Source organism: Oncorhynchus clarkii, chromosome 27, assembly GCF_045791955.1.
Source record: "Oncorhynchus clarkii lewisi isolate Uvic-CL-2024 chromosome 27, UVic_Ocla_1.0, whole genome shotgun sequence".
NCBI classification, from domain to species: Eukaryota; Metazoa; Chordata; class Actinopteri; order Salmoniformes; family Salmonidae; genus Oncorhynchus; species Oncorhynchus clarkii.
The window spans coordinates 4458387-4484869 of record NC_092173.1 but is presented as its reverse complement, the minus strand read 5'-3'; the positions used below and the strand labels follow the sequence as shown (position 1 = coordinate 4484869).

The window sequence follows — 26483 nt, the reverse complement described above, 5'->3', positions numbered from 1 at the left end:
ACCAGATACCCGGACAGCTGATGAAACTGTGGGTTTGCACAACCGAAGAATTTCTGCACAAACTGCCAGACACCATCTCAGGGATGCTCATCTGCGTGCTTGTCGTCCTCACCAGGGTCTTGACCTGACTGCAGTTTGGCATCGTAACTGACTTCAGTGGGCTCACCTTTGATGGCCACTGGCACGCTGGAGAAGCGTGCTCTTCGCGGATGAATCCCAGTTTCAACTGTGCTGAGCATACGAGTGGGTTTGCTGATGTCAACGTTGTGAACAGAGTGCCCCATGGTGGCGGTGAGGTAATGGTATGGGATGGCGTAAACTATGGACAATGAACACAATTGCATTTTATCAATGACAATTTGAATGCACAGAGATCCCGTGAGGAGATTCTGAGGCTCATCGGTGTGCCATTCATTCGCCGCCATCACGTTTAGTGCACGGCCCCATTTCACAAGGATCTGTACACAATTCCTGGAAGCTGAAAATGCCCCAGTTCTTCCATGGCCTGCATATACTCACCAGACATGTCACCCATTGAGCATGTTTGGGATAATCTGAATAGACATGTACGACAGCGTGTTCCAGTTCCCACCAATATCCAGCAACATTGCACAGCCATTGAAGAGGAGTGGGACAACATTAAACAGGCCACAATCAATCAGCTTGATCAATTCTATGCAAATTAGATTTGTCACGCTGCATGAGGCAAATGGTGGTCACACCAGATTGTGACTGGTTTACTGATCCATGCCCCTCCCTTTTTATTCAAGTACAGTGCCTTTGGAAAGTATTCAGACCCCTTGTCTTCAGACCCTTGCCTATGAGACTTGAAATTGAGCTCAGGTTTATCCTGTTTCCATTGATGCTCCTTGAGATGTTACTACAACTTGATTGGAGTCCACCTGTGATAAAGTCAATTGATTAGTCATTATTTGGAAAGGCACATACCTGTCTATACAAGGTCCCACAATTGACAGTGCATGTCAGAGCAAAAACCAGGACATGGGTTCGAAGGAATAGTCCGTAGCGCTCTGAGACAGGATTCTGTCGAGGCACAGATCTGGGGAAGGGTACCAAAATATTTCTGCAGTATTGAAGGTCCCCAAGAACATAGTGGCCTCCATCATTCTTAAAAGAAGTTTGGAACCACCAAGACTCTTCCCAGAGCTGGCCGCCCGGCCAAACTGAGCAATCGGGGAGAAGGGCCTTGGTCAGGGAGGTGACCAAGAACCCTATGGTCACTCTTACAGAGCTCCAGAGTTCCCCTGTGGAGATGGGAGAACCTTCCAGAAGGACATACATCTCTGCAGCAGGAAGCCATTCCTCAGTAAAAGGCACATGACAGCCCGCTTTGAGTTTTCCAAAAGGCACCTAAAGACTCTCAGACCATGACAAACAAGATTCTCTGGTCTGATGTAACCAAAATGTAACTCCTTGGCCTGAATGCCAAGTGTCATGTCTGGAGGAAACCTGGCATCATCCCTATGGTGAAGCATGGTGGTGGCAGCATCATGCTGTGGGAATGTTTTTCAGGGACTGGGAAACTAGAGAGGATCGAGGCAAAGATGAACGGAGCAAAGTACTGAGAGATCCTTAATGAAAACTTGCTCCAGAGCGCTCAGGACCTCAAACTGGGGCGAAGGTTCACCTTACAACAGGATAATGACCCTAAGCACACAGCAAAGACAATGCAGGAGTGGCTTTGGGACAGGTCTCTGAATGTCCTTGATTTGCCCAGCCAGAGCCCGGACTTGAACCCGATCGAACAGCTCTGGAGAGACCTGAAAATAGATGTGCAGCAACGCTCCCAATCTAAACTGACAGAGCTTTAGAGGATCTGCAGAGAAGAATGTGAGAAACTCCCCAAATACAGGTGTGCCAAGCTTGTAGCGTCATACCGAAGAAGACTCGATGCTGCAATCACTGCCAAAGGTGCTTCAACAAAGTACTGACTAAAGAGTCTGAATATTTATGTAGATGTGATTCTTTTTTATAAATCAGCACACACTGAAGCCACTCCTGCACAACAAAACCTATTCCCCCTCAGGAGACTGAAAAGATTTGGCATGGGTCCTCAGATTCTCAAAATGTTTTACAGCTGCACCATCGAGATCATCCTGACTGGTTGCATCACTGCCTGGTATGGCAAATGCTCGGCCTCCAGAGGGTAGTGCATACAGCCCAGTACATCACTGGGGCCAAGCTTCCTGCCACCCAGGACCTCTATACCAGGCTGTGTTAGAGGAAGGTCCTAAAAATTGTCAAAGACTCCAGCCACCCTAGTCATAGACTGTCCTCTCTGCTACCGCACGGCAAGCGGTACCAGAGTGCCAAGTCTAGGTCCAAGAGGTTCCTAAATAGCTTCTACCCCCAAGCCATAAGACTCCTGAACAGCTAATCAAATGGCTACCCAGACTATTCGTATTAGTCCCCCCCCCCCCGGGAACACTGCTGCTACTCTCTGTTATTGTCTATGCATAGTCACTATAATATACCAACAATATTACCTCAATTACCAAGACACTGGTGCCCCCGCACATTGACTCTGTACCGGTTCCCCCTGTATTGTTATTGTTATTTACTGCTGCTCTTTAATCATTTGTTATTCTCATCTCAGCTAAACAAAATATTTTCTTAAAATTGCATTGTTGGTTAAGGGCTTGTAAGTAAGCATTTCACTGTAAGGTCTACACCTGTTTTATTCAGCGCATGTGACAAATAAAATTGGATTTGAATTGATTTGACTTTGCTTCGTTCATCTTTCCTTCGATCCTGACTAGTCTCCCAGTGCCTGCCACTGAAAAACATCCACACAGCATGATGTACATTTCTACCTCAATTACTTCATACCCCTGCACATCGACTCGGTTCGGGTACCCTGTGTATATTGCCAAGTTATTGTTACTCATTGTGTATTTATTCCTTGTGCTATTATTTGTCTATTATTCTAATATTTCTCTTTTAATTTTCCCCTCTGCATTGTTGGGAAGGGCCCATAGTAAGCATTTCACTGTTAGTGAACCTGTTGTTTTCAAAAAATCTGGAAGGGTATGGCTTCTAATTGATTTAAGTAGCTGAGATGAAAGTGCAATTTGTTTCTGACAAATAGTTAAAATATTTTTAATTAGATTTATTTTCAACTGCAGTGTTTGTGTTTCTGACATCTGAAATAAGAAATCATATATTACATAATATTGTGTTATACAGGTGATCAAGTTATAGTGTAAATATAGTTGAAGTAACTGTTATACAAATAAATTATAAATGAACTATCATTAAAGACTGTAAATTAGTGTAAATTAAGTGTTTCAGGTACAATTGAAGGTGCATTGCAATTTTAACACTTCCAATTGTAATTAAAAGTTTAATAACAGACCAAAAACAGTGTTAGTGACTGTCTTGTAGGATTTATGAAAATAAGCAATTTATGCTTTGCGTTTTCATAATTTTGGCACCAATCCCGATCGATGTCTGACCCATATATGACCACGTTCCTTCTGCTTATATCAGGTTGTTTATGGCGCAATTAAATAAATAAAAACTTAAGCCTAGCTACTTCCTGATAGAAATTCAACCACTTGTATGTGTAGTCGCAGTTCTATTTTTTATTTGGTCAAATACCTAGCTAGTTGTTTCAATCACTGTTTAATTAAGAAAACGTATCTATTTTTTTGCCAGTCTACACTTTCGAACTAACGTTAAAATGTGGCTAGCTAGCGAGTTGGTCTACCACGTCACGTTGTAAGACACTGTCTAGCTAGCTAACGTTAGATACTTTAATTTCCAGTCTGCCATTTGGGATTTGTCGACTAAATGTAATATATGTATCTATTGGCATAGTTGTGAAGATCAGCGTTAGCTAGCTATTAGCTGTTCGTTAGCTGGCTACGACTTATCTGCTCTGTTTGACTGCGAGTTCGTGGCTTTCTAGTTGGCTGTCAGCTACACATCTTTCGTGTGGGCTAGCGTTGGATGGATCATATAATTAGGAATTTAATCGCTTCTCTGAGATGAGATGGATCAAGCATCAGTAGCTAAGGACTGTTAGGTGTTTTTCCGGACACGGCCCTGGAACCTGTTTAGCTATGCTATGGCTATACTCTTTTTGACTAGGAACATTGAATAAATGCATATTCGGGGCCACTTTATTTCCACCCCGCAACATGGATACGGATGTTTTTCACCGTGGTGAAGAGTGCGGGGGTTATGTGAAACGCTGGTTTAGGGCTACGCCCACTGAGCTCTCTGATCTTAGGGCAGACAGGCAGAGTGTAAAATGGCGCACAGCTGTCGGTGGCGGTTCCCCGCTCGGCCCGGAGGGAGCAGCAACTTAGGCACCGGGAGGAGAGCGGGCCGAATCCGGGTCACTGCCTCCCTTCGAAGTAGCACAGGGACCCACCCGAACACGACTGGGCTCGGACCCGGCTTTGATGCTGCGTTACAGGTCTCATCTGCTATCGGTTGCAACCTGCAGAAATTTCGGGATGTTTTGGGAGAGTCGAGTGGTTCAAGCAGCGGGGAGGTAAGTGAAAGACCAACTTGATTGTGGTTGGTTGTTAGCTAGCTTGCTAACGTGAAATAGCTGCAATGAGAAGTGTAACATGAAGTGTCGAACACGCGCTAGCAATGGTATAGTACCAAGGAGTTATGTTGCTGCCTCCGTATTCGGTGTTAGGAGTGTGACTCAACTTGTCATCGCAGAGTAGTTAACTTTTTGTTTGGCCTTGATCCCCACACTGGGTATCAAGCCAATCAACATGCTTCAATCCATGTGCTGTTACTAACGTTACGTTATCCCTTTCACAGTGATTCACCACACAAGTCACAACAAGGAAGCCCGTTTAGGATCAGTAGCTCTCTGAGTAGCACCAACGGTGCTGATGTTGTGAATAGTTAAAAGTAGCCTGGTGACTTTCTAGACAAAATTTGGCGAAAGTGAATTCATTATTGTCTGTCTAGTTGTCTAACATTGCCACAGAGGCGAAAATAGAGGGATGTGATATAAAGCTACAGTATCTGGTTAGCGGCCATTGTTGGCTTAGTTGTGGAGTGGTGCCTTGTGGGGATAGAGCCTCATCATATCTCACCATCAACTCCTCTTCAGAGTTTAGGATTAGGTCCTACGAGCCAGTGTGATACAGTAACATGCTAACTTTAGCTCAGTCTTTGGTACATTTCTATGATGCTAGTGTTACATTGATTAACACTGTAGCATGGGACCTCCCGGTTAGCGAGCGAGGTTCCTGTTTGAAAACAAAACATGTCAATTTAGGGAGGACAAGTTAACCTGAACTTCATGTTTTTGATTCTTGTTAAGGCATCTAGCTACCTGACGTTAATTATACTCAACTCATTTGAATTGCAATAACCTAGGAACGTTAGACACTTTATTTTGCAAACATTGACTAGCTTAGCATTAAACACCTATAGTATATCGAAGAGTTAAAGAAGCTGTCGTTATCCATAGCTTGCTGCGAGGTGTCAGTTCAATGCTAACCATCGAACGAGGCTATTTACCTTGCCTAAATGATCAGCTAGCTACTATTCGTCTTTCTGCCTTGATCCACGCTTCTAAAGTTGCTAGGTAGGCGCTACAATAGTTGTCGATTTAGATATTTGGGTATGGCTAATGGTCGGGGTAGCTCGCTAAGTGATGGGATTTGAGCTTTTGTAGTAAGACTCGCACATTTGGCTAAGTGTTTAGCTCATGAACCTAACGTTACCATGCTACGCACTACGGTAGCTAGCTATTGCTGATCCATAGGAAAATGGGAGGTGGACATGTTTTTCCCCGTCTTCACACAGTGCGTAGTATCAAAATAATGTCGGCATTGTGGACATCTGATGAAGTGCTAGCGAACTACAATTTTTTTTGGTGGGCTGAGAATGGTTCGCCAGTGTCATGTGTGTTTGATGTGTGCTCCTCCGAATTCCATCTTTCTAAGTACTGGCGGTAGGCTAGCGAGCTACAATAACGAGCCTTTTTTTTTGTTGTCGGACCTTGTGATGTGGGGGTGTGTTCGGGTTTAGCGAACTACCATCTTTATTTTTTCATGATGAGCACGCGTTCAATGCAGTGGGAGTAGACCCTAGTGTTGTAGTAGAATCGGACATGGAGGGTAACTCAACACTTTATCAACGTTGTAAGATGTACTGTTATATTAGAGTACTTATTTGGGGTAATTCAGGTTTGATGTTAAGAAAATATATTTTGAGGTTTCTCCAGTCCCTCACTCCCTCATGTGTGATTTTTCAATAAGCCCCTTATCATAAGAACTATTGCGGTATCTGGAAACACTGATTCTGTCCTGTGTGTGTTTACACGTTTCCTACTATCACTAGTAGATTAGCCGAAAGGTTAATATAATCTACTTTGATGTTGGCCAGTGCTATAGAAATGAGCCCCTCTGTCTGGGCTAACACTTTTTTTTTTTATAGGAAGGCAGATCAACATGTCCCCCTCTATCCCAAGACACACAAAGAGCGGGGGAAACACGCTGGGATGCAGTAAGGACATACGGCCAAAATCCCAGTGTAACTTGCCACTCATGGATGTTGCAGACACAGCATTGTGATTTCATTCAGTGGCTGTTGCGCCTGGGCAGGATTGTTCTGGCTCATCGCAGCCTGCTGAGCTCATGGAGCAGCCGGACACTGAGCCCCGCCTTCCAAGCAGACCCAAATCCACTTCAGCCACACAGGGGCCGTCTGAGCTCAACTTTTCTTCTGACAGCTGCCACTTTGGAATAGATTAGCCAAGCCTTTTGGGATCCCTCAAAAGAGGGCTTGTAGACCATTGTTGTTCAAATTGCAGCATTTGTAGGCTATTGAATTGGGTATTTAAATGTTTATTGATCCAGCCAAATGATGGTTGTCTATTTAAGCGCCCATCTGCCAAAGGTGTCTTTTTGGGGACATTTGTTTGGCCTTTAACAAAAATCAGACTCACTTTTGTTTTGTCTTTAGAATCAAACCCCTCTCGCTTGACTTTGATTTAAGACCGATGTCAATCCCTCACACAAGTGCAGCTGAATAGATGTTAGCAAACTGAATGCTTTGCCTCACTGGTTTTTGCTAAATGTTGTTTGGGCGGAAGGGGTCTAGCAGGTGTTTGCCCTATTTATATGGCGGAGCTCCTGTCCCCGAGACAGTGTGTGGATCCAAGCAGGAAGCTTTGTCTGCTTTTATTCCATTCTTCATGAAGTGCAGACGGCTGAAAGAGCACAGGCACTGATATCAAAGGGTGAAGAGCGAAGCCTCCTCCCCTAGGGACTACGCTGGGAGGAGAATTAGTCACAGACCCTCCCATCCACTGCTTTATTCTGCTCTAGCAGGCGGCCAAAGGGTTTTCACCTCTGCTTTCAGGGCTGTGAGAAAGCCATCAATTGTGTGTGGGGTTGGTCCCCCATACTTTATGCCCCTTATTACACCTCGCAGGAGGCGTCTTCAGCTTTGTTTTGATTAGGGTGCTGGTCGGAGCTGCCTCTCTCTGCCACTGTGGGTGTGAGGTGTTGGGAACATGAGCCATCAATTCTAGCAGTATCTGTTTTTTTTTACCCAGTATTTTGGCACCCGAGAGAGACGAATATCAATCTTTAGTGGGACACTCAGAATTCCCTTATTTATTTTTTTTTCTTGAATTCTTCTGAGACTCCTGATTGGCGTAGCGGTCTAAGCACTGCATCTCGGTGCTAGAGGCATCACTACAGACACCCTGGTTCGAATCCAGGCTGCATCACAACCCGCAATTGGACCAGCATAGTCTGGGTTTGGTTGGTGTAGGAAGTCATTGTAAATAAGAATTTGTTCTTAACTGACTTGCCTAAATAAAAAATTAAAAAAATCAGTCATTGCCCAGAGCAATCTGACCAGAATTCCCCAGTGGCCTTTTATTAGGAATGTGCCACCGGAAGGGCAGTATGATCTCCTCCTCAATTGAAATTCAAAGGAGGGGAGAAGTATCCATAGTAAATCGGAGTGAAGCCTCTAGCTCTTCATTCGGCTGCTCAGAGGTATCAGTGTGGATTTTGAGGGAAGGCTGCTCCAAATTACTATCATGAGAATATGATCAGGAGGCCCATTTGTCTGTACCCAGCCCCAGACCTTTTCTGTTGTTTTGTTTTAATTCTTGTAGCCCACATTTGAATAATACAGTTGCGTAGTACAAAATATCATGCTGTTTTATCCTGCCCTCCATTCATTGCATCAATCGCAATTGTTAAATAAACACAGATTGAGTTCTCCCTGTGCTCGTAATCTTATTCCCTGACCACGTTCAGAATTTTCAAACTGCAAAGCAAGTCTCTTGGCATACTTTTTCCCCCCTGACACCTCTCGATATTCACTCGGGGTTTAGCGCAGTGATGTACAAGGACTCTCTGAAACTTCAAAAGGCAGATGTCTCGACAGATACAGTACGAAATTATTTAGAATTCTGGGGGAAGCGTCAAAGTTTAAACTTTTAACAATGCTAGTAATTAAAGGGGGACTTAAGGTTCTCTAGGCATTTAGATAGCTCCAAGCTTCCAAGTTGAATTCTACAGCTTTCAAATATGCCAGGGCTGAGAGTTAATGATCAGTTGCACTACATGATGTGGATATATGAGGTTACAGGGATGGCAGGCAGCCATGTGTGTGTGTGGCGCATCAGCAGTCCTGAAGAGCAGAGCGGAGCAGCCCTCAGTGACTCTCATTTACTCTGCGTTTTAAAGGGAGCTACTGCTGGGACTTCTCTGCCTGGTGTTTTAAAATGACAGATGTTGAAAGTAGGTGAATACATTTTATAAAGCGTTAGCTGAATAGAGTTTTCTTCTGATTAAAGAACAGTCACATTGGGCTTCTCACCTCGCCCACATACACCCACTTGCTAGTGACGCAAAACCGAATACCTTAAACCACTTTTACATCCGCTCTGATAGTTTTGTGCTTGCAAGGGACAGGCCCAACTAGCAGACCGGAACATGAACATCTCCGCATTGAATTGGACTTGTTGCTCTGTTTTAGCTAATCTATCAGGAAAGACGAGGCAATTCATGATGTGGAAATGTAGGTTCAAATTAGCATGTTGTGGATGGGAAACAAACACAAGCAGGAGTAAGAAAATGTGGAGTCTGAGTAGACGACAAAAGCTTTTGTCACCCTCTTCTAACAAGAGCCTTCCGACTAGGCTATGCATGCTGCCATTCATCCCCTTTCTCCCTGACTGTACATTCTACATTTGTATTCGTTTTGAACCTACATTCTAAATCAATTATGGCCTTGCTCAAGAGCACAGACAGTTTTCCCCCCCCTCCCCACTTTTTTTTCTTCACCTAGTCAGCTCGGGGATTCGAACCAGCGACCTTTCGGTTACTGGCACAATGTTCTTAACCGCAAGGCTACCTGCCTTCCCCTGTCCTAGCCGTAGCAGGTGGCTCCCTGTCCTGCAAGCGAGCCCATAAGCCTTTTTGGTTTCGCAGCATGCTGCTCTCCCCGGGTTGCCTGTGGGCGCGGAGTGAGTGTGTGCCTCTGTAGCGCATGGCTGGCTGCACGGGGAGTGGGAGGCTTTTAGTGTGTGGGAGGCTTGTTTAGATTGGGATTTAGCTTGCTTCTGTGCGAGCGTGTTCAACCCCAACCCCTTTTCATCCTCGCAGTCCCCCTGGAGACATGCACAGGCTCAGTTGCTGGACCAGGTGGTCAAGATGCTGCCCCCCACCTCCCCCTTTTACACACACACACACACACACACACACGCACATCCTCCTTTTCTGCCCATCCCCCTTTCCTCTTCCTCCCCTCATGTTTTGGCTCTGTTGTTTACATCTTGCGGTGTGGTTCACGCGAAGGGAGAACGAGTGTTTGTGTGAGTGCCAGAGAGGCAGAGCTGTGATGTCATCGAGCTACTCGCGTTTGTCACTTTCCGCCCCCCTTAGTTCCCTGCAACCAACCAACAGCTTTAGCAGCCTGCCTGAGAAGATGCTGAGAAACACTGCCTGTATGAACTGCAGCACAGAGTCAATCAGTGTCAGAGTTGAAGTGAGAGATGGATCGATCTAAAAATTCAGGTATCGGTGGGCAACATGATTTGAAAATGAATGATTTTAAAAGGGCAAAGCTGGTCATTTGAGGCTGCTATTATATTGCAAATGATCAACACTTGTCGTCACAAACAAAAATCTAGGCTATATGCCAAATTTAAATTGCAGTGGACCAAATGTGTCCTAATCACTATATTAATAGTAAATGTGATGTTAACAAGTTGGCTGTGCTATTCAGGTTGGAGTTAACTGTAGTGTGGACTCCTAGACAGCAGCTGCTCTACAAACTGGGCCGAAGGGACTTAAACTGCAGCCCCACATGCTGCTCTAAATAAAGATTATGAAATGACACACCCCCACTCCTCCGACACGGAGTGACACAAAAGACTTCCACGGGAACGTTGAGATATTCATCTCACCAGCCCTAGGGTTGGGTGGCTGTGGATGATCTGTGGGGGTAAGGCCTAGCAAAGATGGGCATCTAAGGACTTTTGTGTTTTCTGACATGCATATATGAGTTGTCTTTGGCCTCTTAACTTGCCCAGTTGTCCAAGTCTAATGGTCAGTACTGCTGACTGTCATAAACAACAATACTTGTGATAGTTAAGCTGACAATATAATATACGTTTGCTGTTAAATGTACAGGCATTTTTTCAGTTCATGAGCATTCCCACCTTGGTGTTGGAGGACATTGAGTCCGTCTGCCTCCTGTTTTATCTGCTTTCTCTATAATTACTGTTACACACTCATCCTGTGGCCCAGACATAATTACAAATGGAGGGTCCTGGAGACTGAGTAATATTCCATTTCTGTCCAACTCCAAGTGAGCGGAGCGGATCTTTAATTGAATCAATCCAAGGACACACTTCCTGTGATTGTGACTCGTTTATATCCTGATATAAAGTATCCCACACCCCACTGTAGAGACTGCACTGATTAGGTTCACCATCATCATATACAGTTGTAGACGAGGGTTGTGTCCCATATGACACCCTATTCCCTGTCTAGTGTGCTACTTTTGACACAAGTAGTGTTTTAAACAGGCATTTGAGGCGCAGCCTAGTCAACTGAGAGATCACTATTAGTCATGTGTAACATGCTGTTTGGGTTGCTTTGGAATTTTTGAATTCCGGTAACTCCTACAGATGGCCTCGTTCACTGTGCCTTACCTCAAAATTTAGAAGAGAGAAACATTTAAGAGGAAAGTAAAATAAGTACCTCAATAAGTGAATGTGTGTTATGTCAGGAGATGAGTCATCCAATCAGGCCCTCTCAAAGATGACCTGACTGAGTGGGTGACATCACAGCAGATGTTAGGCAGCCTAGCAACCACTGCTGCTATGGATACCTGTGTGCTTTGATGGTACTTCCTGGAAGTGAAGAGAAACAAATGTAATTCTCAACGGTGCAATAGATATCATTAAATACATCTGTGTAGCCTTATGACTGCCTGTGGCCATCAAATGCTAAACCAAGGTAGGCCACAGCTTGTCGTTTCAAATGGGAACAAATGAGCCATGGTGGGCAAGGCCAAGCACAAGCTAGATCCGATGGTGCGTTCTAGCATACATTAGCATATTTCTGTTGGGGAACGTCTGCTCTGAAGTGCGCGTGTGCAATAACTTTATTCGCCTTTGCATTCCTTTTAAACAATGCCATTTTTTGCAACTTTGTCAAAGGCTAATATCTACAAAACTTAGTCCACTCTGTTGGTAACCGATTTCTAGTTTTTGGAACAGAACTGTATTGAGATCAAATGTTTCATCGATAAGTACATTTGCAGAATGTCGGCCCAAATCCATCTTCTCCCACTGCTGGCCACTGGGCTTCCTCTCACTACCATATTTACTACCATACCATAAACGCCATCCGGATGCTTCACATTTTATACATCTGATGAAATATCTATCTGTAGCTTCTCTATCTGGCTTATTCAGCAATTTTCCTTTTGCGGTATACGCTACGAAAAAGCCCTTAGGGCCCCTGTGCACTGTTAACGCAGAATTCTGTGTTTTTCACACAGCAAAAAAGAGAATGCCTAAGAAATATCTTGCTGCTTTTGTTAACGTATCTTAAATGCTTCTTATTAGGGATGAAAGATATCGTAATTGGCCGATATTAGCTAAAAATGCCACATCAGTATCGGCCCTATGTCTAGTTTTAACTCCGACGATAACCTCTTTTGGCGCGTGAACCACTAGCGGGACACCTACGACAACATCCAGTAAAATTGCAGAGCGGGAAATTCAAAATACAAAAATCGTAATATTAACATTCATGAAAATACAAGTGTCATACATAATTTTAAAAACGTAACTTCTTGTTAATCCAACTGTGTTGTCAGATTTCAAAAAGGCTTTACGGCGAAAGCATACCATGCAATTATCTGAGGACAGCGCCCCACACAAATACTTTTTCAACCAGCACAGGTGTCACAAAATCACAAAAAGCGATTTAAATAAATCACTTACCTTTTTGAAGATCTTCCTCTGTTTGCAATCCCAATGGTCCCAGCTACACAATGAATGGGCGTTTTATAGTACATTTATTGTAGAATAGTATGTTCAATAGGGAAGATAAATAACGAAGAGCGAGCACCTCATTCACGCACCAACAAGGCTACTTTTCTATTGAGACACCTTGTAGTTCTTCCAACTACTTGCTCATTTAAAAAATAAAAAAAACGAGCCTGAAACCCTTTCTAAAGACTGTTGACATCTAGTGGAAGCCATAGAAACTGCAATCTGGGTCCTATCTATTTGTATTTCCCATAGGCTACCACTGAAATGGCCTGTGACCTCAAAAAACAAAAACCCAAGGAAAATCCATCCAGTTTTCTCTTGCCATATCAGTTATGTTATACTCACAGACATTATTTTAACAGTTTTAGAAACTTCAGTGTTTTCTATCCAATGCTACCAAGTATATGCATATCCTAGTTTCTGGGCCTGAGTAACGGGTCACGTCAGTCATCTGAAATTCCGAACAAAAACCGGTCTCCAAAACCGTTTTTAAAAACCGATGTGAAAGCTACCGTGCATACCTATATAACCTAATAACTGCACGTGAAATGTCGCGCTACACGTACAACACAGGACTCCTAACCTAGCCCACAATGTCTGCTGTGTAGATCGAGCAGTCATTTGAAAGAGTAAGACATTTTTCAGCGAGGCAACTCAGCCGAAATTCATTAAAGCCAAGATAATGGAATTCATTGCCCTTGACAATCAACCGTTCTCTGTCGTGGGTGATGTTGACTTTGGCCGACTGGTCGAGCACTACCAAGTGAGCTATTTTTTTTTCAGATGTTGCCTTACTGGAGTTACACAGTAATAGCGTCACTGCTATTAGCTTCACGACATACATACTATGGAATGCCGTTTGGGTCTTTGCGTGTCAAAGATAGTAGCACTGTCAAAGCTGTACAAAAAAAGTTTGTTCGTGGCCGGTGTTTGCAATACCGCATTGGTAATAAAGCATAATTTGTTTGACCACAACTGCTGGGGTAGCTAGCTAGCACCAATGTAACCAACCTGAAAACAATCACCAATAGAACCTGCAGTCATTTTCATTATTCTTAGCAATGATTTAGGGATCCTTGTGAGTAAGTATTAGCTAGGTTGCCACTTGTTGTTCGTCTATTGAAATTGAAAATAAATAGCTAGTCAGCTACTTCACCCTGTTTCCCAAGCAAACATAAGCAGCCAGCTAGCTTCATCTGGCTAGTGATGCTCGACCGGACCGGGTTATGTGTTGTGAAGCTAGCCACAATAAGGATTAGGTACAATAGTGGAATTTGTGGTTTAACTTCAAAATAAAAGTAATTCCACTATTGTACCTAATCCTTATTGTGACTAGCTTCGCATAGATGTGTCCGACCACCATTAACCAAATAAGAACTGTTTTATAAATTAGGATTATTTTAGATGACGCCTAGCTATGTAGTTAGCTAGCTAACTATAGCTACTGAAACAGTTTGTTGTGTTATTTGACACACAAAGATCCAAATGGCATTCCATAGAAATCCTGGTTGAGAATGAAACAAATGAACAACGAAACATCACAGCAAGTGAGTGAAAGAAATACGTTTGGTTATGTTTTACTGGTAATGGGGATTTATGTAAATTCCGACAAAATAACTTTTGGTTAGTGTGTGTGTGACTTTTTCTTTAATTAGGCAAGTCAGTTAAAAACACATTATTATTTACAGTGACGGTCCGGCTGACGCTGGGCCAATTTGTGCCCAGTCACTGCCGGATGTGATACAGTCTGGTTTCGAACCAGGGAGAAAAAAAAAATAATTGACTGACAATATAGGATATCGGCCAAAAATATCATATTGGTGCATCACTACTGCCTGACATCAGACACATTTTGTGTTTCAGTTGCTCTTCCCCAGGATGGGAGTTCTCTAACAGGCATTATATCAGCAGACTGCGCTCTGACTGTGTAGCTACTTTTCTCGCTGTAGCCTACTTTTCTCAGGTAAAATGCCAGATTAACTTCAAGCCAAACAGAAAATGTAGCTGGATACATAGTTCTAATGTTTATCATTGAAACAATCATGGCCATGAATAATTTTTTGCACAAGTACCTTGCTTTTTCATTGTAAGCTCATTTACTTGTGTGGCTCCTAGCCAAATAGTGTTGCGCTTCTGATGAAAATTAAGATATTTTCTGCTGAATTATGTTTTGCGCTAATGTATTTTCTGTGAAGGGAATAGTATATTTGCATGCCCCTGATCACTCCTATTGAAGAAAAAACAACTTGTCTTTCAGTATAAAACGCAGGTGAAATGGTTTAAAACGCAGATTATTTTTATTTCTTATGCTCTGCGTTTGAAAAGGTTGATTTCTGAACTCTAACGCCGACCCCTGCTTCAATTGCTCTTCTTGGCTTTTTGCCACCTGGCCTCTTATTCAGATATTTTAGACGGTGAGACTTTTTTTCCTGAGCGTGCCTAATCAGCTTAGCATTTACCTAAGACAGGAAAATGCTCGACTGACTTGTGGTTTTGGCTTTACTGTGTTACTCAGCTCCGAGTTGGACATTTTCAAATTGAGAATGTCTAACGTTCTGAGAACCTTCTCCAGCGGGTTTAGGCACCTAATCTGGAAAGCATAGGGAAATGGAATGACTGGAACCTGACTGGAGTGAGTCAGCAGCCTGGTGAAAGTGAGATGGGACTACCGTCATTTTTAAGGGGACTAAACTATCAGTACAGGGATGACTGAAGTGCACGGCTAGGCCTGAATATTGTGTTTGGATGCTTTGAATTCTGAATCGGTTTATTCATTCATCACTTTGACCTTAAAAACAACACTTTAATCATGCTGTTATTCTATTGAAGTATTTCGGCAAACATGTTAACGTTTTGGTCAGAATTCATGTTTCTTGTCTTTTCCCGCCATAGGAAGGAGCGTTTGGAGGCTTTGGTACAGTCAGTGAACACCAAAGAATGCAGAGTCAGTCGAGGACGTTGGCAGGTGAGGTGTTTTTTTTAATTTATGTACACTACATGACCAAAAGTATGTGGACGCCTGCTCGTCCAACATCTCATTCCAAAATCATGGGCATTAATATGGAGTTGGTCCCCCTTTGCTGCGCCACTCCTCTGGGAAGGCTTTCCGCTAGATGCTGGAACTTTGCTGCAAGGACTTGCTTCCATTCAGTCACGAGAGCATTGGTGAAGTCGGGCACTGATGTTGTGCGATTAGGCCTGGCTCACAGTTGACATTCCAATTCATCCCAAAGGTGTTTGATGGAGTTGAGGTCAGGGCTCTGTGCAGGTCAGTCAAGTTCTTCCGCACTGATCTTGACAAACAAATTCTGTATGGACCTCGCTTTGTTCTCGGTGGCGTTGTCATGCTGAATCAGGAAAGGGCCTTCCCAAAACTGTTGCCACAAAGTTGGAAGCACAGAATCGTCTAGAATGTCTTTGTATGCTGTACTGTTTAGGGGCCTAGCCCAAACCATGGAAAAACAGCTCCAGACCAATATTCCTCCTCCTCTAAACTGTACGTTTGGCACTATTTCTATTTTATTTAACCTTTATTTTAAAGTCAGGTAAGAACAAATTATTATTTACAATGACAACCTACCAAAAGGCTTCTTGCCTGGACGAGGGCTGGGTTTAGAATAAAAAATATAGGCCAAAACACGCATCACGACAAGAGACAACACTACATAAAGATACCTAAGATGACAACACAGCATGGCAGCAACGCATGGTAGCAGCACATGGTACAAACATTATTGGGCACGGACAATAGCACAAAGGGCAAGAAGGTAGAGACCACAATATATCATGCAATGCACCCACAACTGTCAGTGTCTATACATTCGGGCAGGTAGCGGTCTCCTGGCATCCGCCAAACCCAGATTTGTCCATCGGACTACCAGATGGTGAAGTGTGACTCATCACTCCAGAGAACGCGTTTCCACTGCTCCAGAGTGCAATGGCGGAGATGCTTTACACCACTCCAGCCGACGCTTTGCATTGCACATGGTGATCTTAGGCTTGTGTGTGGCTGCTCGGCCATGGAAAACCATTTCATGAAGCTTTCGACGAACAGTTCTTGGGCTGATGCTGCTTCCAGAAGCAGTTTGCGACTTGGTAGTGAGTGTTGCAACCGAAGACAGTTGATTTTTGCACGCTTCAGCACTTGGCAGTCCCATTCTGTGAGCTTGTGTGGCCTACCATTTCGTGGCTGAGCCATTGTTGCCGAATCCACTAATTTGAAGCGGTGTCCACATACTTTTGTGTGTGTATATACAGTGCATTCGGAAAGTATAAAGACCCCTTTTACTTTTTCAACATTTTCTTACGTTACAGCCTTATTCTAAAATGTATATATTTTTTAAATCCTTGGGAATTTACACAATACCCCATAATGATGAAGCGAAACAGGTTTTTAGACATTTTTGCACATTTTATAAAAAAAATAAACTGAAATACCACATTTACACATGCATTCAGACCCTTTACTCTGTACCTTGAAGCTCCTTTTGGCAGCGATTACAGCATTGAGTCTTCTTGGGTATGACACTACAAGTTTGGCACACCTGTATTTTGGGAGTTTCTCCCATTCTTCTCTGCAGATCCTCTTAAGCTCTGTCAGGTTGAATAGAGAAAGTCGCTGAGCAGAACCTCCTTTTAATGCCCAAGATATTGGAATGAGATGTTTGACAAGTAGGTGTCCACATACTTTTAGTTGTGTGTGTGTGTCTCTCTCAAAAGTAGTAGAAGTAGCCCCACTTATTTGAAACCCATTATTTTTGTTTGTTTTGTACCAGTTACTCCCACGCAGGAGAAGAAGCCCAGAGGCCGACCCCCGCGGGCCCTGACTGCACAGAAAGGGCCTGCAGGCGCCGGCCCTTCCCCCTCGCCTTCCTCGGGGAAACCCGAGGGCCAGGAGTGGCCTGTGGAGAAGGCCAAGCGGCTGCCCGGGAGGCCGCCTGGCTCTGGAGAGAAGAGGAGAGGGCGTCCTCCGGCCTCTGGCACCCAGAGAAGTTTGCAGGCCGGCAGCCATACAGACAATGACAGCAGGCAGGTGGGGCAGGAGCACAGCTCCACAACTACACACCGCAGGGACCGGGACGAGGAGAGGAAAGCCACAAAGAGAACGCCCCTGGGCTCCGTGCAGCAGCACGACACAGAGGCCAAGCCTCCCAAAGCGAGCCGCGAGTCCAAGGTGACCAAACTGAAGCGGTTGCGGGAGGTCAAACTGAGCCCACTCAAGGCCATCGCCAGGAAGTGTGTGCCGGTGCCCGGCGTGCCCCGGCGCAGACGAGGACGGCCTCCATCTGCCGAGCGCCTCAAAGCCGAAGCTGCTGCTGCCCAGGCCTCTTGTTCAGAGGAAACCAAACAAAAGTCCTTCAGCGTCCGCCGGGACAGAGATACGGACCCCCACACTCCTCAACAGCAGTCTAAGCTCAGGGCGTCCCACTTTGCTGAGGAGGACGACAGCCCCGACGTCCACAGCTCCTCAAGCCCGCTCCCCTCATCCTCTCCCTCCAAGCTGGGCAGGCCACTGAACCTGAGAACCAGCCCTCGCCACATCAAGCCTGTGCGCATCGTTCCCCCCTCCAAACGCACTGACGCCGCAATCGCCAAGCAGCTGCTGCAGCGCGCCAAGAAAGGTGCGCAGAAAAAAAAACTGTTAGAGAAGGAGGTGGTTGCCATAGGAGGCCAAGGGGCAGCAGCCATGGAGGCAGGCATCCGGAGGAGGAGGAGAACGCAGCTGAAGAACATCAGGCAGTTCATCATGCCCGTGGTGAGCACTGTCTCGCTGCGCATCATTAAAACCCCAAAGCGCTTCATCGAGGACGAAGGCAGCTTCGGCGCCTCTCACCCCCACATGAAGATGGCACGGTTAGATGCTGTTCCGCCCCCCGTCGCTGCCCCCCATCCCGCTTCGGTGGCCTCCCCCATGCGGGCGTCTACAGCTGCAGTCGCCGCCGCTGCTAAAGCTGTGACCGCAGCTCCGGTCGACACCATCCCTCCCCCGCCTCCCACTGTCACACCCAGCAGGGCCACGGCCGTGGCGGCCAGCCTGCTCAATAACAGCTGCAACAACAGCACCAGCAATGGGCGCTTCAGCAGCAGCGTCGCCTCGTGTGGCTCCAGCGCGGTGTCCCTGCACTCCTCCCAGCTCTCGTCGGGTGAGTCGTCCCGATCCAGCAGCCCCAGTCTGGACGACTCGTCGTGCGACTCCCAGGCTTCGGAGGGCACTCAGGCCCTGTCCGAGCCTGATGATGAGCATGACGACGAGCGAGACCACTCCCCATCCTCCCAGGGAGAGAGGGAGGGGGACATGCTGCACTCCTCCAGGCATCCGTCAGAGCCCGAGCCGGAGCAGCGTGTTCTGATTGAGCGGGGCCGGAGGGGCCGCAGAGGGCAGGGTGTGGGCAGGGGCAGCCTTGGGGCGAGGGGAAGAGGCAGCCTGGTCACCGGAGGGAAGAAGGCTATCATCAGCCCGGCCACGGGAGTTTTGATGTCCAACTCTCAACAGGCCGCCTCCGCCGCCTCCTCGTCTTCGTCCCCCCCGCCCCCCCCTCTCCTTAGCTCCCCGCAGCAGGCCCAGTCAGGCTCCAACACAGCGGAGCATCACCCCCACTCCCCTTGGATCCTGCCCCACCCGTTTCTCCAGGGCCAGTCATTGGTGCTCTCCAGCCTGCAGGACAAGCGCAGGTCCATCCTGAGAGAGCCCACCTTCCGCTGGACATCTCGGTCTCGCACCGATCAGCAGTACTTCTCCTCTGCTAAGTATGCGAAGGAGGGCCTTATCCGCAAGCCTATCTTCGACAACTTCCGCCCTCCACCTCTCACGGCTCAAGACGTGGGTCTAATGCCCCATGGCGCTGGTACCGGGGCGGTTGCTTCAGCGGGTTACCCGGCGCCGGGTGGTGGGACCGGGGCGGGCACCCGCCTGTTCTCTCCACTACACCACCACCACCACCACCACCAGCAGCACCCCTCGTCCCGCTTCGAGTCGCCACTCCAGAAGCGCAGCCCCCTGCTGCGCGCCCCGCGCTTCACTCCCAGCGAGGCGCACTCGCGCATCTTTGAGTCGGTCACCCTGCAGTCGTCATCGGGGAGCAGCCCGGGATCGCTGTCTCCCCTCCAGTCCTCCCCCAAGTCGGGTCGGTCGGTGAGACGCAAGAAGAGGACAACCCCGGGACCCCTGCGAGGTCAACCCCGGTCCCCCTCACACTCCATGACGACGAGGAGCAGCCAGCCAGGGGCCCCGCCCGGAAAAGGTCCCTCTGAACTGTCTGTGCTGACAGGCTCCATCTCCACTGGTGCCAGCAGCACCAGTAATTCCCTCAGCTCTCTGCCCACTAGTGCCTTAACGCCTGCCGCTTTCAGCACCTTCTCACCTGGCCCCCTGGGCCACTCCACACACGGACCTTCCTCCTCCGACGGACATAGAGCAGCCGGGAACCTTGGTGGTGCGGGTGGCAACTCCGCTTCTTGCTCCTCTTCCCAACTCTTCTCTCTCTTCACTTCCAGCCCCCAGGAGACGGGCCGCGGTGCTGGGAAAGGGGGGAGAGAGAGGAGCGCCTCGGCTTCCCGGGACTCGGCTCCTGTCAAGGAGAAGGAAAGGGAGACCGAGAAAAGCAGAGAGCGTGAGAAAGAGAACAAAAGGGAGGGCAGAAAAGATTGGGAGAGGAGAGGCAAGGCGTCCACTCCAGACGCCTCTCCCAATAGGACACCCAGCCTGTTTTCCGGGGAGGGGCGGGAAGGGGAGGAGTGTCTGACCTCCCTCGCTCCTAAAAAGACACTTGGGAGGAAGAAGTCTGTGTCCGTAGACTCGGGTACAGAGGCAGCACCTGTAGAAAGGGCTGTAGTCCACTCCTCTATCCCCCTTATCTTGACCAAGGGCCGCGCCTCCAAAAAGACCCGGCCTTCGGAGAGGGGGCCAGAGGCTGAGCCTGGGGAGAAGGAGAAAACATGTGTCCCTGCCCAGCAGGCAGGCCTTCCCCCGGGGCAGACCGGCAGCAAGAAGCCCCCGGCGGTCCCATCCTTGGGCTCCATGCTGGCGCACGCCGAGAAGCAGCCTGTGGCCGACAAGCGGGTGGCAGGCCTGCTGAAGAAGGCCAAAGCGCAGTTGTTCAAAATCGAGAAGAGCAAGTCGCTGAAATCCCCAGACCATCCTAAAGTTCAGGTTAGTTCCCCTCTTCTCCGCTGACTAGGGCTATTTCTGTTGGTTTACTTTAACACGGAAAGGGTTTTGGTACGTTTCATTGCCATCTCCTCACAACCACAATGAAATCATTTGACATGATTCTGAGCATGTTTGCTGCCATCAATAGCACTGTGTGTTTTGAACACAGACTGAAACTTGATAGCAGGAATGTCCCTGAAAGGGGTTTATTCAAGGGGACTTCTGCCAAACCACGTTGTACATTATGCATTATGCAGACAGACGTGCACAAATATATTCTCCTTTAGAAAAAACACCCCCGAAAGATGTGTATGTATTTAAGAGGACTGTCGTCAACTGGTAAGAGAGCCTTGAGAATGATGGTTTACAGATTAGGGCTGTCACGATACCAGTATGTTGATACTTGATTTTCCACCAAAACAAAAAGAACTTGAAGCAGACTGAACTCTGCTTCAAGACTTTGCTGTATGTAAATGATTGTATGGTAGTCTATAGCTTGGAAAATAAACTAAATGTGACTGCGATAACAGGCTATGTGTCTGCAACATAACTATTTTCCTCAAGAAATGTAAGTCTGCTTCATGCCTTGTTTCCTTTCCACGAATCTGCATAGCTTCTCAATACTGGTATTGGGATAACCCTATTACAGAGTAGCCCCTTTCAGAGACTGATTTAGAGTTAACATAGATTTTTTTTAAAAATTTTAATAATAATAATTGAAACACAGACCCAGAATTTGGCCACTTTATCTCGAGCCAGTGAAGTGAGTTTTAACTGCAGATTTGTTTTGGCTTTACTCCACCAGAGTCATGAGAGCGACTCTTCGGAGACGTCGGTGCGAGGGCCGCGCATCAAGCACGTGTGTCGGCGCGCCGCTGTGGCCCTGGGCCGCAACCGGGCCGTGTTCCCCGACGACATGCCCACTCTCAGTGCCTTGCCGTGGGAGGAGAGGGAGAAGATCCTGTCTTCCATGGGGAATGATGGTGAGATCCGTGTTAAATGGGCACGCCCCCTTTTGAATATTTGTAGTGAAGTATGACCCGCTCGCATAATCAAATGCTCCTCCGACAAATCAATGAAGTCGTGGCGTTTGATAAGGGCCGTATCATTCTGTTTCATATGTTCCTGGCCTGGTACCCCATTACAAGAGTGATTACCTGTTTCCACTTGGGACCTTTTTTGATCCGTCGCCATATTATGCTGTGAAGTCGTGGCGTTTGATAAGGGCCGTATCATTCTGTTTCATATGTTCCTGGCCTGGCACCCCATTACAAGAGTGATTACCTGTTTCCACTTGGGACCTTTTTTGATCCGTCGCCATATTATGCTGTGAAGTCGTGGCGTTTGATAAGGGCCGTATCATTCTGTTTCATATGTTCCTGGCCTGGCACCCCATTACAAGAGTGATAACCTGTTTCCACTTGGGACCTTTTTTGATCCGTCGCCATATTATGCTGTGAATGCCCCCCCCCCCCCCCCCCCAGACAAATCTTCAGTGGCGGGCTCGGAGGAGGCGGAGCCCCAGTCCCCTCCCATCAAGCCGGTGATGAGGCACACCAAGATCATCCAGGAGGGAGGGGCGGCGCCCAGGAAAGGGCGGCGGTCGCGGCGCTGCAGGCAGTGTCCCGGCTGCCAGGTCCCCGACGACTGCGGAGTCTGCACCAACTGCCTGGACAAGCCCAAGTTCGGGGGCCGCAATATCAAGAAGCAGTGTTGCAAGTGAGTATGATAAATTGAGAATCCTGTTATGTTGAATTGAGTTGAGCGATTATCCCAGTCTCACTCATTTCACGCCACAATGTTTGACTGATGTGACTGACTGTAATGTGACAATGTGACTGACTGTAATGCTTGTATGTTGTCTCAGGGTCCGAAAGTGTCAGAACTTGCAGTGGATGCCTTCCAAGATTTTTCTCAAGAAGCAAGTGAAAGGTCTGTGTCTGCATAAAGCCACATTGTCTTTGTCATTCACAGTTCTCAGTGTAATTGATGGGATTGTATAATTTTTATTTTTAGGCAAAAAATACAAGAAGAAGAACAAACTGTCTGAAAAAAAGGAGGCATTACACCCCGTCAAGGGCCCAACAAGCACTGAGCCCAGTCTCAAACAGGTCCCGCCCCCTTTGAAGGAGGAGCCCCCTCGCAAAAAGAGTGTAACCCCTCCCCCGAAGCCAGGTGAGGAGAAGCAAAAACAGTCACCGCCACAGTTGCAGTCCCCCCCAGCCGACAACCCTACCCCCCCAAACGACCAGGCCCCCAGCTGCACCACCGCCCCTGGGCAAGACCAGAAACATCCTGCACCGGCACCCACGGGTGCTGCTAGTAGGAAGGAACGTAAGCCCCAGCAGCCCACCCCTCCCTCCTCCCCTTCCTCCTTCTCTTCCTCATCGTCCTCCTCACTCCAGAGCTCCCCCTCCCCATCAACACCCCAGCCCCAGCAGCCACCACAGCAGCATCAGAGGCCACAGCCCACCCAGGGGACTGCAAAAAAGGAGGGCGCAGGGGCTTCCAAGTCTCCGCCCACAGAAACCAAGAGGAAGCCCCAGCAGCAGAGCTTAGCCATGCCCATCACAGACACGGGTAGGAGGAGCCATAGCATGACATCTCCAATTGTAATGGTTATGATGACCCCTTTCTGAAATGGCTAGAATATAGCTGTTTTCCCTTGCATGTTAGTATATCCAACTGTTAACGCTATTAAATACTATAATTAAGTTTCTCTTGATGCGGTCTAAAGCACTGATTTGCTCTAAATGGGATAGTAGCTAACGTTGGTACTCTTATAACCTGTGTCCCCTCAGCATCCGAAGGGAAACAAATGAAGAAACAGGCATCTCGCTCTGTCCCACCACCACCTAAACCCACCAAACCAAAAGAGAAGGTATGTGCACTAGGGCTGTTGCGGTGACTGTCTTACCGCCACACCGGCAGTCATGAGTCATGACCGCAGTAAAATTCCATGTGACCGCTGAGTCACGGTAATCTCCTCTTATGCACTCAGGACTTGCGTTGGTAGTACCTAACTCACCATCAGGTCGCTAATGGCCTGATACTCAGGGCTCTATTGTCCATCTAACCACTCTGACATCTATGCAAATGAAATCAAAAATCACAAACGCTTATCATCAAAACAAGAAGTGCAGTCAGGGCCCGCGGGGGTCGGCCTCTGGGCTTCTTCTCCTGCGTGGGAGTAACTGGTACAAAACAAACAAAAATAATGGGTTTCAAGAAGAATAAGATTGAAGATTTCAAAACTATGAAATAGCACATATGGAATCATGTAGTAATCAAAAAAGTGTTAAATATATTTTGATTTGTTTAACTTTTTTGGGGGGGGTTACTAGCTGCAGAATGTTGTGGTAGCCGTGCTGGTTAAGTGTGCCTTGAATTCTAAATAAATCGCTGACAGTGTCATCAGCAAAGCCCCCCCCCCCCCCCCCCCCCCCACACACCATCATACCACCACCTCCATGCTTCACGGTGGGAACCACACATGCGGAGATCATTCGTTCCCCTACTCTGCATCTCACCAAGACACAGCGGTTGGAAGCAAAAATCTCAAATTTGGACTCCAGACCAAAGGACATATTCCACCGGTCTAATGTCCATTGCTCGTGTTTCCTGGCCCAAGCAAGTCTCTTCTTATTAGTGTCCTTTAGTAGTGGTTTCTTTGCAGCAATTTGACCATGAAGACCTGCTTCACATAGCCTCCTCTGAACAGTTCATGTTGAGATGTATGTGTCTGTTACTTGAACTCTGTGAAGCATTTATTTGGGCCGCAATTTCTGAGTCTGGTAACTTAACTTTTTTGGGTACTACATGATTCCATATGTGTTATTTCATAGTTTTTGATGTCTTCACTATTATTCTACAATGTAGAAAATAGTAAAAATAAAGAAACCCTTGAATGAGTAGGTGTTCTAAAACTTTTGACCAGGTAGGTAGGTATTAGAACCGATAGAAAAGCGGCCTCCATTTGCTATTCGAGTGCATATACGAATGACGTGATCACTTGATGAGAGAACAGCGCCTGCGACCTATCCTTCACAACTAAAGGTGCCAGATAACTCTAAATCTAGCATATAGGACCTGGTTTTTAAGTGATCACTTTTACGCTCAACATAGCCACTTCATATGCACACTTGCCCTGGAATGGGAAAAATGTCTTATTTATTCAGTTATATTCTTCTTACTATGCGATAAAATAATGGCACGGGACTCATAAGCATATCTTGTCTGCTAAATGAACAAGCCTACATCCTATGGTATGGTGCGTAGCCAGAAAACATACAGTAGGCCAACTCATCTTCTGAAATGCATTTCCTTCATATCATAATGGTTCTTTAGACCTGCCTAAAAAAGAAATATGGATTTATTGCCATGGTGTACATTTTTTAAATACATTTATTAGACTTTCTTCAATGTTGATGTTCCAAAAATGTGCATCAGCTGCTTGTATGTGGCGTGGAGGCCTGGAAATGTTAGATGTGTTTCTGTTAACGGTCAGTTACCGTGAGACCGGCAGTCTTTTGCATGACAAGAACCGGCTGACCAAATTCCATGACCGCCACAGCCCTATTCTGCAGTTCCCTTTACGACATGACGTTTTTGTAAGGCGTTGCCAAAGGCAAATAAATGTCCATCTTTGGATGGGCAATTAAGTGATATACAATTATATTCCCTAAGTCCCATGCATGCCACTTGGCCTTCATCCCTGACCCCTCTCCTCTACCTCCCCAGCAGCAGAAGCCGTTGGCCAACAAACCTGAGAGCAGTACTTTAAACTTGCTGAGCACTCCCTCGACTGGGGGCACCGCCAAGCAGAAAGTGCCCTGCGACGGAGTGCACAGAATCAGAGTGGATTTTAAGAAGGACCATGACGTGGAAAACGTGTGGGCCACGGGCGGCCTCGGCCTCCTCACCTCCGTGCCAATCACCCCGCGGGTCGTCTGCTTCCTCTGTGCCAGCAGTGGCAACGTCGAGGTGAGTCACGGGCGCCACTTGCAAGCTCTCTCTACCAAGGTGAGGACCGGCTGGCCTCACTCTCAAAATGAGGGAAAAGGAGAGCTTCTTTGTATTTCAAAAGAACAATTTAATAAAGTGAGCTACTCCTCTAACATAACATGGTGGTACACCCCCTGGACAGGCTGCTAGTCTATCACAGGGTTGTACCGGACAGCACCAGCGGGCCCACTATGACATATCAAAGGCTACGAATGGGTTTGGAAGGTATTCAGATTTACATACAGATTCTGTACAGTATACGGTATTACCAAAACAATTTAGGTAGGAGGGGATTCTTGATCCAGGAGGGAATTGATTGTCTCTGCTGTAACCAAGAAGCTTGATCTTGCCATCTAACCACTTGGCTAGCAAGTTGGCAAACCAAATGCATACCTGGAGCCCTGAGCTGGATAGAATCTATTTGGCACATCTTAGTTAACTTATATGGACTTCCGGCGCCGACAGAGATGGCCGCCTCGCTTCGCGTTCCTAGGAAACTATGCAGTTTTTTGTTTTTTTACGTGTTATTTCTTACATTAGTACCCCAGGTCATCTTAGGTTTCATTACATACAGTCGAGAAGAACTACTGAATATAAGATCAGCATCAACTCACCATCAGTACGACCAAGAATATGTTTTTCGCGACGCGGATCCTGTGTTCTGCCTTACAAACAGGACAAAGGAGTGGATCCTATGCAGCGACCCAAAAAAACGACTCCGAAAGAGAGGGAAACGAGGCGGTCTACTGGTCAGACTCCGGAGACGGGCACAGCGCGCACCACTCCCTAGCA

At 46.8% G+C, this 26483-nt stretch overlaps 1 protein-coding gene across 2 annotated transcripts in view; it reads left to right on the top strand.

Moving 5' to 3' along the window:
* The first annotated feature begins 4272 nt into the window (after positions 1–4272).
* Positions 4273–26483, top strand: part of LOC139386363 (histone-lysine N-methyltransferase 2A-like) — a 56632-nt gene continuing 34421 nt past the window's right edge. For both annotated transcript variants that reach the window (XM_071131906.1, XM_071131905.1), the window contains exons 1-9: positions 4273–4522; positions 15431–15503; positions 17314–20687; positions 21493–21670; positions 22172–22406; positions 22555–22619; positions 22704–23267; positions 23489–23568; positions 25428–25670. In XM_071131906.1, the coding sequence (XP_070988007.1) occupies positions 4277–4522; positions 15431–15503; positions 17314–20687; positions 21493–21670; positions 22172–22406; positions 22555–22619; positions 22704–23267; positions 23489–23568; positions 25428–25670 (5058 nt within the window). In that variant the 5' untranslated portion in view covers positions 4273–4276. The remainder of the gene's footprint in view (positions 4523–15430; positions 15504–17313; positions 20688–21492; positions 21671–22171; positions 22407–22554; positions 22620–22703; positions 23268–23488; positions 23569–25427; positions 25671–26483) is intronic.